Consider the following 12,148-nt stretch of genomic DNA (forward strand, 5'->3'; position numbering starts at 1 on the left):
CCCCTGCTCTAATTAATGGCCAAGCATGGGGTCCAGCGAGTAGGTAATTTGATGGTGCGGTGTTTCGGCTCCGGCCCACAGGAGTTCTATATGCCAGGCACCACCCCTTCTTCTCTGTCTTCCCCGTATGTCGTGCGTGGGATTGGAGGGGAGTGTGGGGGTGTATGGGCGTGCACCTCTTTTGCCCCCAGGAGGGAATGCCCCACATGATTTGGGTATGGTTCTTGTGTTTGGGGCTTGGGGTGGGGGGTGGGGATCCGTTACTGGCAAGATTGGGTTGCTTCAGTGGGCGGGGGGTGGGATGGTGCTAAGGGAGTTGAGGTGTTGTGCGTGGAGGGGGGGGGGGGGGGAGTCTGATTGTTGCGTTAGGGGTTGCTGAAAGTGGCAGAACTGTTGAGGTTGTACTGCATGGCTGGAGGGCTGTTGCGGGGGATGTGGGGGGTGAATGTATGGATGGCTCATTACAAAGTCGATCCCTGCGTATGATGAGACTGGTGCTGTTTACGCCACTGCGAAGGGCTGGGGAGCTGGCATTTTGCATGCTTATGGATTGTGATTATACTGTCGGGTGATAATACGTTAGCTACGGTTTCCTTGCTATCCTGGAATGTACGGGGACTTAATAACCCCCGGAAATGTAGGAATGTAATTGCATATTTGGATAGGCATCAGGTGCAGATAGCGATGCTTCAGGAAACACATCTGAACCCGAGTTGTGCTCCCCGCCTCGCAAGCAGGTGGGCAGCCGTGAGAGAATTTTCTTCCTATTCCACCTATTCCAGGGGGGTTGCTATCCTTATAAACAAACGGTTGATGTTCCAAAAGATGGGAGTTCGGATAGACGGTGAGGGGAGGTTTGTGATTCTGTGGGGACGGCTGGGTACCGATGTGATAATGCTGGTGAATTGTTACGCGCCTAATGTCGACACACCGGGATTTTTCTTAACGCTATGGGGTCACATCCTAGAGGTCGAGGTCACACACATAGTCTGGGGGGGGGATTTCAATCTCTCACTGCACCCGGGGATGGACAGGTCGGACGGGAGTGGACAATATAACACGAAGGCCAGGGACGCCCTGCAGGGAATACTCACGGAGGCGGGTCTACTAGACAGCTGGAGGCACTTACACCCGGGCACTAGAGAGGGCACACACTTTACCACATACGCGCGCTCCTGGGCACGGATCGACTACTGTCTTATCTCTCGTGGCCTAGCTGGGGGCCTCGTCCAGGTGAAACACCTGCCTCGTACATACTCGGACCATTGCCCTGTGCTGGCCGTCATTGGGATGCCTGGATATGCGAGGATGCGTCCTCCATGGAGGCTATTTCCGTCGGCCCTACTTGATCCTGTCTTTAAGCAGGAACTCGGCGAGGAGATTGAGGCCTTTTTTCCTCGGAATAAGGGGTCTGTGGCCAAGGTAGAGACGATATGGGAGGCCTTTAAGGTCACAGTGAGAGGTGTTACGATATCCAAGAGCTGTGGCATTCTGCGGGAGATTGTGCGTACCTTGACTACCCTGGAGGCGGAACTTAAGGCTCTAGAGGCTGAGATGGCCCGCGCTCCCTGCCCTGACCTGGAGAAGGCGTTTAGAACCAAGCTTTCGGCCTATGAGGACGAAGCAGCCAGAGAAGTGAAGTTCCGGGGCAAATACTGGACAGCCAGACGGTATTGTGAGGGGGATAGGCCGGGGAAGGTCCTGGCAGCCCTTACCAGACATCAACGATTTGCCACACATATTTTGGAAATCTCTGATGGGATGGGCGGGTGTCACAGAGACACTAAAGGGATACAGGATACCTTCCTTCAGCATTATCGACGCTTATACACTACCCAACAGACTGGGGAGGTGGACTTTGGCTCATTCCTGGATGATATAGCACTCTGTTGGTTGAGCGACAGCGACCGCGCATTCTTGGGGTGTCCCTTCGAGCTGGATGAAGTTCGTGAGGCGATCATGTCGCTTAGTAATGGTAAAGCTGCTGGGCTTGACGGCCTGCCGGCTGAATTTTATAAGTGCTATATAGACATCATGGCACCAGTACTGAAGGAGGTGTTCGAAGAGTCCCTAGAGGACGGAATACTACCAGGCTCCATGAGGGAGGTGGCGATCACCTCGTTACTAAAGCCAGGGAAAGATCCAGTGGATACTGATGCTTATAGGCCCCTATCACTCTTGAATTGCGATGCGAAGATCTTGGCGAAGGTGCTCGCGACTAGGCTGTCCCTCCTTATGAACACTTTGGTGCTGCCTGATCAGTCGGGATTTATCCCGGGGAGGGCCACTTCCCATAACCTCCGTACGCTATTCTCCCTCGTACCCACCATATCGCCCGAGCTCCCGGTCGCGGCAGTGTTTCTGGACGCCACCAAGGCTTTCGATTCAGTGGAATGGGGATATCTGTTGGCCATATTGGGCAGGATGGGATTCCCCCGGATATTCATAGCCTGGGTGACGCTACTGTACACCTCTCCAGTTGCCAGAGTCATCGTTAACGGTATGCTGTCGGCACAGATGCCGATCACAAGGGGGACTAGGCAGGGATGCCCCCAGTCGCCTCTGCTTTTCGCCCTGTCCATTGAACCACTAGCCTGCAGAATCCGGCAATTACATAAGGCTAGCGCCTTTAATTGCAACCAACGCCAGATCGGCATATCCCTTTATGCGGATGATGTCACCTTGTCTGTGCGGCACCCGCAGCTCCATCTCAATGCCCTGCTGAGGGAATTTGTTTTATTTGGAGGCATCTCTGGGGTACACATCAATTGGAAAAAGTCGCAATTCTATCCCCTCACAGCATCTGTGACCCGCTTTTCGCTGGATTACCCCTTGGAATGGTGCGACTCGGACCTAAAGTACCTGGGGATCGCAGTGTCCCTCAACAAAGAAGACACGATTCGTGTGAACTATGGGGTGGCCATCTCGCAATTGACCGACAACGTGACTCGCTGGATGGCCCTGCCACTGTCGATGGCAGGCAGAGCCTCCCTGATCAAAATGGTTGTCCTACCGCGGTTTCTATACCTCTTCCAGAATATACCTTACTACCCAGGGGCCTACTTCTTCAAAAGACTTCGATCAGAATTGCTGCGCCTATTTTGGGGAGGCAAGCAGTCGCGCCTGAGCTGGAAGCTCCTCACACAGCCGTACAGCAGGGGGGGTTTCGACGTGCCTGACCTGGAGGTGTACTACCTCAGCGCTCAGGCTCAGCATGCCTACTATTGGGTGAACCCCGCCCCTTTCATGCCGCAGGTCGCGGCGGAGGACTGGATTGTTCACCCCCTGCCGCTCAGGGGTATGCTGCTGGGATCGACGGGAGATATCGAAACGCCAGCCACCACTGTCACCTGTACTATAGACACGTGGCGAAGGGTGACAAAACTACTGGACGCCCCTATGCTATACTCGCCGGCCATGCCCCTTGCGTACCACCCAAAACTGTCGCTCCTGACGGAACGCGGATTCCGATCTATGTGCACTCGCTTACACGTTAATGTCTGGGGCGATCTCTTCCAGGATGGTCAGTTTCGCACCAAGGACCAGCTATTTCAGGGCACCCAGCCGACGACAATGGAAGTGTTCTATTATATCCGGCTTCGCCAGGGTATGAGAGACATACTCCCGAGCTTCCCGGAGGAACCGGGCACAGTTCTGCCTCTGCATGTAATGCTGGTGTCAGACGGCAGACACCTGGTATCGAAATTATACGCTGCCATTCGGGAGCAGCGTCCCCTTGTTCCGGTTAAGGCGCGAGCTGCCTGGGATTCTGAGCTCCCTACTGCCCTCACAGATGAGCAATGGGCGTATAGCTGCTCGGTCACTGCCAAAATCTCCCCCAGCTGCCGACTGAAAATTATTCATTATAAGTTCGTGCAGAGATATTATTATACCCCAGTACGCAAGCTGCGTTTTCGACTATCGGAGGATGATAGATGTGCGAGGTGCGGGGCGGAGGGTGCGGATTTCCTCCACCTGGCCTGGGAGTGTGGAGCGATCCGTGAATACTGGGAGCAGGTACACGCTGCGCTCCAGGTGATGATAGCTGGCCCCCTCCCCATGGACCCAGTGGTGATGCTGCTGGGCTACACCAGGAATGTGCCCAAGACCGACCGCCGATATGTGGATGTCGCATTGCTACTTGCCAAGAGGAGGATCGCCTGCAGATGGGGGAGGGGAAGGGCGCCGAAATTTAAGGAGTGGTTGGACGATCTCAAGTACTGCCAGGATCAGCATGGCGTTTATGCAGAACTGATGCCGGCCCGTAGCAAACCCTGTGACTTCTGGTCCCCCTTACAAGTGTACTGGCTATCTCAGACGACTCACAGCGACGCCTCTGGAGATGACGGGTCTGAGCCGGGCCCATGAGCGGGTGCTGCAGCCCTACACCACACGCACCGCACTACTTTTCACACGTAGGAATATGCACGACCTGCCCAGCCCGGGGAGGGATGGGGCGAATGTGGTGGGAGTGACACGGGGAACTCCGGAGGTAACACGATACGCATTGCATTGCTCACATGATTGGTCTCGCCTCACCTTCTGCAGCTTTAGCACGTGGGCCAATGGAAGTGGTTGGGCGCATTCGCCCTGTGGATGCCGGTTGAGATAGGAGGCTGCTGTACTAATGAGCGTAGGTCCCTGTTCTGGGATGCGCCCTACCCTGGTTACTCTCCCACTGACTGCCATCCCCTTGTGGGACGAAGCTGCCCGCACTTGCTGCACGTGCCGCACAGGTTTGTTCGGGACGGGGTTGGATGGTTGCTAATCGGTGCCTGCACATGCACGACTGTGGGTGCCGGGGTGAAAGCACACGCGGTCTGCCATGATGCCTTTATGTAATGGAATGTACTACTGTCCTCGATGCTCCCTCCCTTAACTGGGCAGCGGGGGGGCCCCTGTGGGGTGAGGTCCCTCAGTCTAAACTGATGTACGCGCTGTATGCACTGTGCCAGCCCTTGAGTGGAAGAGCTATTTACATTGTATGCCCCATGAACAGTACTGAATCGTATTATTGTATTGACGTTTATGCCTCTGTGTTGTATGCCACTGAAAAATGACAAATAAAGGTTTAAAAAAAAAAAAAAAAAAAAAACATTGCTACAGCTGAGGAGGCTCGAAACAGTCTCCCCCCCCCCCACACTCTGAAACAGTGTGTTTCAATTTTTTTTTTTTTTCAAACAATTCTTACATATATTTTGGGGAAGGACTAGCGAGTTGTATTTAACTGTGGTATATTGAACAGGGTCCCATTTGGCCAAAATTCACTGCACATTATAAGCAGAATTTTAGGGTCTTTGTATTATACAGTTGAAGTTGTTAAAGTATGTAATGGTATAATCCGATTTGAACTGTCCTAGTTAAGAATGTGTTTTGAAGGATATGTGACAGATATTATACGTGTGCATTCGAACTTTCGATATCTTGTAGCTGCTATAAATATTGTACTGCACAATAAAAACCTACAACTGTCAGGTCTCTGCATGTATTTTGCACAGGGTCCTATGTAGGCAAAATGCATTTCATATTTAGGGTCTTTGTATTATACGGTTGAATCAGAGTATTTAATGGTATAATCCGATTTGCACTGCATTTTAAAGGATTTGTGAAATAGGTATTATATATTTGCGCACTTGCACTTTCAACATCCTGTATGCTGCTATGAATTATATATAAGGCTCCCTGTTTTCCGTTTTTACAGCTAAATACAGACAGAAAGCCATTGATTTTCTTGTCTGTATTTTTAAATGTGGATAAAAACTGAAATTGGATGCTTTTTGAGTGATCCTAAACACACTTTGCTATGACTGCCAAGCCAATAGCTGTGTGGATTGATAACTAATGGGGTTAAAAAAAAGGGATTTTAGTAAAGAGGCTTTAACAGCAGTAGATATGCACAAGGCTGATGCTGAAATGTGCACATTTTCATATAAGTGCATTGATTTATCTTCTGCAGGTCTTCATATCACTGAAACCTGGCAGGCATTCAGACATGACTGCATATTTATTGGCTAAATACATGCGGAAATACCGGTTTTGGCTTTATTTTTTCACAAAACCCATAATAAATATGAATACAGATAGTTGACAAAAAATAAATATGAATACAGACGAAAATGTCAACAACTAAAAATACCATAAAATCGGGAGCCCTAATTATGTACTGAATAAGGAAATGTTTTCCCCAGAGAGTTAAGTTGTTTACTATGCCCAAACATACCAACAGGTTCAGGAGTCCTGTTGTCTAGAAGTGCACTGTCAACTATTTTGTCAATTGCATTTCACTTCTCCATTCTGACCTGAAATAGGAATGGTTTGAGTGAGCTGTGTAGAGGATCTTCAGGACTTTTGTAAAAATACAAGTTAAAAACCGGGCAGAAATTAGTCCGCTACTTAGAATTTTAAAAACAATTCCAGACCCCATCTATTTTTAGATAGTCAAGGAATGTACCCTATAACAGATTCTGGTCCAGTTTTATGAGTAGGGTGTAACATAGGAACTTCTCTCTTGAGAAGAGTATCGGTCTAGGAGAAAGACAGGTCTGGTCATGGCAATATTGTTGCTCATTTACTTGAGAATACTGCTCTGAAAGTCAATGAAGTACCAGATTTCTAGATGGTGTAAGAGTGCAGAGTTCAATAATTAGCACGTGTCTTTGCTACCACTCTATATGGAGTCATTGAGTGGAACCCCCAAAACGTTAATTACACCCACATAATGAAAATGTTAGAAGAGGGTGATGCCTGAAGGAAAGAATTCCACACGCAGTGAGTGAGAAAAAGCTTTAGTTCAGTGCAGTCACACAATAAGGAACTTAAACTATAAAAATAAACAAACCATGTGTGGACAAACTGCAAAACGGGATAGGTGGAACAAAGCATTTAATCAAATCTATGCCAAATGCAAACTCTGTAGACCTACATCCATCAAAAGAATGTACCCCCTATAATGTTTATCAATTCACAATTTAATTAATATTGCTATTCTTCATTAAAAAAAACAACAACCTAAAAGTGAGTTGTGTGTAAAGTAGAAGCCTCAACTGCAAATTTGCTAAAAAACACAAACATCAGGTCACACCAAGGCCAGTCAAGACAGTTGCCAGGTCATCGGTTTTCAGGATAGTCAATTAAGATCACATATTTAGGGCACTAACAAAATATATAGCCTCAAGCGCACCTATCTTCACCAGGTATTTCTACACAGTACTCCACCAGATATTTTTAATACAGTACTTGCTGTATTCATACAGATCACCATGCAAGGGAGCAGTTGCACTATTCCATATATCGCAAAGCCCAATCCCTAAATTAATCTTAATTTCCTGCTCAAAAGACCCATCTTGCAGCAATACCTGCAAGTACATGCAGTCGTACTCACTTTCCTCAGTTGATCACAAAAGCCTTGTTGAAGGTCATATTGTGATGCAAAGCATTAAACAGATGTTTGACGCACAAAGCCTGCTGTAGATCCGGAGGGAAAACGTACTTCCTACAAGTACAACAATGCCAACCAGACTAATGAATCTACAGTACTCACCTCCTTTCTCACTATCATAGTGAGATGCATCAAACTGAGCATCATCGTTCGGAATCTGTACCCGTGCAACCACCAAATGATTCTGCTCGTCAGAAGTGTGGGTCCCTAGTACAAGCCAATGGAGTGCATAGTCCTTTCCTTCTGGCCTGAAAAAGATGAGCAGCATTGATCAAAATCTGCAACTTTGCCTGTTGGGCCATCCATGCTACATTCTTTTTAGAGAGTGAGAAGACATCCACAGCCTCATTTGCTTAGAAAGGAGCAATTATTTAGCATTGGTCACACTAACAAAGGAATTGGGGAGCCAGTCTTAATAAAATTATATTTTTAATACCAAAAGGTGGCACTTGACAAGTTGATAGGTATTTTGCTCACGAACAGGCCCATGAGAAAATGACCGGGAGCTGCAACAGAATACCAAAGCGTGTCACGGTCAATGATACTCGGTGCCTACTGAGCCTCAGAAAACTACAGAGAATGCCTGCTCTGCCCAAATGCTACCCAGCACATACAATAAATTACATGGATATTCAGGACAGATGAAAATAGAATAGATAGACACTGACCTTAAGATAAAAAATATAGGCAAATCAGTTATATCGGTTATACAAAAAAGCATCGGATCAAAATCCATTTACTGTAAGTCACGTTTGTAAATATTACAAAGAGCCACGGCTCTTTTGTACCAGTGTACTAAAGTGTTCAAAATGGAACTAGTATGTATTTTTGATGCTGCTCACTGACCAGCCCCATCACTCATCTTATCATTCTCAGCAAACATTTCACAGTATTGCCTTAACTGAAAGGACTACTTAAAAATACTACCACTTCTCACACAGGACTTTTTCAATGTTTTTTGTCCTTGAAGAGTAAAGTGGCGCCATCAGCGGGTGGATGACCCCACCGGATGGGTGAACAGCACAGGATTTATGCTACTGGAATAATAGGATACGAGGAAGAAACTTAGTGGTGCTAAGAGAAGATGGCCACAAAATATATTCAAACACCCACACTTGGGGAACTTGATATTTTCATTGCTACCATTTTTGATGCATTATTCTAACAATGATGTTTCTGTTACTTGCTTTAACACAAATAAATGCCACTGTCCAAAAAAGCAGAAATGTATAGTGTTTGATTACATTCTCCATTCCAGCCAATGGTTTGCAAACTGGATAGGACCATATTGCACGTACACATGGCTTTCTTTTTTTCAGAAGGGCCGTACAGTGAGACTTCCGTGTATCTGTCTGAATGGATTTTTACGATGCAGGTCAAATTCAATACAAACTGATCACTAGTGCTTTAAAATATGAAGAGAGTAGGTACAAAGGTGGGAGAGGCATGTTATACAGCCTTACCACATCCGTCCCTCAAAGTTCTGCCCATGTGATCGTGGTGATCTCTCTGTGGAATCAATTCTATACAAAAGACTCTCAATCTGGCCATTTTCTCAAGTTAAATTTCTCTGCAAAGCTGCTCTTCGTAATAGGGTTTTTAAATTCAGCACTCCGGCTTGAGTTTACGTTTTCAAAGGTACTTTAAATTAACTTAAACGGTCAATTATCAATTTTTAAAGTAGTCCTTTGCTTTCTGTAGCGACTAACCTCTACAAGTCGTCGAATGAAAGGTTTCAGTTGTTGGACAGTGTCTGCAAGGAAAATCTTGCTTAGGGAGCTAAAGAACTCCCATCACATGCTTCAGACTTATCTGTGAAGTCTCACCTACAACAAAAGACCTGAAAACCATCTGAAGAATCTACCCCCAAAAAAGGAAACCCACACACAATAGTACCCCTGACCCTTAGCATTACCTAGTCACATCTGGCAGCCACTGAACTGTAAGACTTGGCCATTCCAGAGCATGTGTCATGACCAGGTCATAGAGGAAAGGGGTGTTCTTCTTCCAGATCTTGTACTCTTCATTGATCACTCGCTCCTCAACCGTGTCCTCAAACACTGAAAGAGAATATTTCATGAGAACAAAAGAAAGATTAACCACAACTAGCTTAAAACAAACCACTGTCTTAAATCCTAAGAACAGAATTCACTGTGGAATTATGAGAGACATCGCTAAAAAGGCTACATTTAAGCACAGTAAATGGCAATGTACTACCGCAGACAAAGTTCACAACGGAGAACATCATGGGAACAGACTGGAAACTAAGAACAATACTACAGTGAATGGTCAGCAAATAAGTAATGATACTAGACGAAAGTGGGGGTAAGACCACAAAGATGGCAAATAGTATGACCTGCAAAACAACAGCCCACACTTCTCTACTCCGGGGATTCCGAATCTATTGGTATAAGCGCAGAACTCAAAATATATGATTGGCTGCTAGGAGTAGCTATAAACCCCAACACCACCACCGTAGTGTCCATTGGCAAATATGTCAAGGTGGTGTGCTCAAGTAAAATATAAAAAGGTTACCATATTTTTAAAGGGATCAGGCAATCTATCCATTCTGTCCGGCGAGCTTAGAAACACAGACCAGACTCCTTTCAAATAAGGCGGTTATCTGCCTAGCACAGTAATCCAAAATTGTATTTCCCCTCTTCTACGTGATTGAATTTGCAGTTAAAATATCTAGAGAGAGAGAGACTTTGTCACTCTAGGCCATACAGATAGCCAAACACCAGAGTATTTAGGCTCTGGATAAATCTTGCAGGTGCAGGCCATAGAGTTAGGAGACGAGTATGGGACTTTAAAAAGCTTTATGGTACCATCACTTTGCCCTGTACCCCCAATAAATAAACCACTAGATGTCTCTGAAACGTACAGTAACACTTGCAGTCCCTAGGGATCAGATTCATGCTTACTTTCAAAACATCTACTTTTCTGCAATTGTATTAATCATCCACACAATAGGCAATCATACACTCCTGTGGGAACCAGAGTTACTTTCGCTCACATATCTCTCCTAAAGCGTGGTACGCCTGCCCACACCACATCAGACCCCCCCCCCCCCCTCCTGTCATTTTGAATTCCACAAGAATCTGAAGACCTGACTTTTCAATTACCAAACCACAGGCAAACATAGGCACACATGCTCAGCACAAGGATACACTTGCCAATGATTATAAGTATACATAATATAACAAACTGTTCCTCGAAATAACGAAAAGTGCTAAGTTTCAGAGAGTGGGGCGTATGCTGCATCAGTTAAAAAAAATACTTTGTGGTACAAATGTACATAATATGCCAATATTTACTTTTCACATTTATTAACTAGTTGGTTGCTCTGAACGTTCCGTGCCAGTGCGGAACGTTCTAAGAAACGGGCAGGGTCAGTCGCCTAACAGACGTGCGCAGCACTACCGAGGTAGTGCTTGCGACGGCCGTTGGCAGACAGCAGCAGCCAACGGGTTAAATGAAAATGAAATAAAAATCTCTTGGAGTAAAAAAAAAAAAACCACAACATTGCAACAGTTATGCTTCTGGCTCAAACATAAAACCAATAAAATTCACCAGTTACGATTCATGGTGCAAACCCTAACTTGCAGCGTCAATTGCACAGTGTGTATGGAATCACTCAAGCTACTCTAAAGTGAGGATCCTTGATGTTCCAAACCATAATATTGATTTTTCACTTAGGGTCGAGTGGTTATGTTGCAGCCTACCAGGCAGCACAGCTGTCTAGTTTGCTAAAAGCATCTTGGGAACATTCAGAAAGTTTACCTAGGAATGCATTCTGCCCGTTGCTTGCCAATGGCTTTGCGGTTTGCTACTCAAGTTTTCTTGCATTTGCGGCCTATTTGTTTTAGGCCGTCAGATTGAGTTTGTACTTTCCCTTGCCCTAACCTTATTTATAGTATCCTTCCGAGTGTTCCTTTTCTGTAAACAAGCATGTAAATCTTGTCCTTATCTTGTCACATCTACCGTGCATTCAAAGAGGCCAACTGTCAGGTGCCGTCCTTGGATGGCACTTGTTGACTTTTCTTTCTCTGACTTCAAAGTGAGAGGATTTTTATGTAACAATCTTGCTGGACAGTGATGGTAGGAGAGTTTTTTGTAGCACACAACATTTAAATGAACTGTGTATGTATTTCAGTGTATATCATAATTAGAAACACAAATTAAGCACATTTGTTATTTCTGAAGTATGTTGGAAACAAATACTCAACTTTGATCAAAACAAATTACACGGGTGATGCAATGTCCACACATTTATGTCTGTGCACTATATAGTTTTATTAGTAAAACTGTAGATCTGTGCAAATGTAATTGTCTTTTCCATTAATAATGTGTTTGTAATAGCAGTGAGCTACCACACCATGAAGACTCCTCTCTATGCCACTGCACTTTACTGTCCACCACTTCACTTTAAACCACTGCACACCTCCACGCCTCTCTACTCTACCCTGTACCACTCTACTCTATGTCAATGCGCTCTTCGCCAATCTAAACCAGTCGAATATAGCCCACACCAACCTATTCTACACAATTCCCCTTTCCACCACTCTGCAATACAGCAATCTACACCAGTGTTCTCTGTGGCAATAAACTGTGCGCCATGGTTCTTTATTCTATACTCCTGCACTCTACGGTAGTCCACTGTACGCCACTTTAATCTACTCTGCACCAGTTTACTTTATTCCATTACAC

At 45.9% G+C, this 12,148-nt stretch overlaps 1 protein-coding gene across 2 annotated transcripts in view; it reads right to left on the minus strand.

Moving 5' to 3' along the window:
- Positions 1-12,148, minus strand: part of RBBP7 (RB binding protein 7, chromatin remodeling factor) — a 98,948-nt gene that overhangs the window by 61,986 nt on the left and 24,814 nt on the right. For both annotated transcript variants that reach the window (XM_086934260.1, XM_086934259.1), the window contains exons 2-3: positions 9,354-9,498; positions 7,541-7,686 (exon numbers count right to left, since the gene is read on the minus strand). In XM_086934260.1, coding sequence (XP_086790386.1) covers positions 7,541-7,686; positions 9,354-9,498 — 291 coding nt within the window. The remainder of the gene's footprint in view (positions 1-7,540; positions 7,687-9,353; positions 9,499-12,148) is intronic.

The sequence above is a fragment of the Lissotriton vulgaris genome, chromosome 8, assembly GCF_964263255.1.
Source record: "Lissotriton vulgaris chromosome 8, aLisVul1.2, whole genome shotgun sequence".
In the NCBI taxonomy this organism is placed as follows: Eukaryota; Metazoa; Chordata; class Amphibia; order Caudata; family Salamandridae; genus Lissotriton; species Lissotriton vulgaris.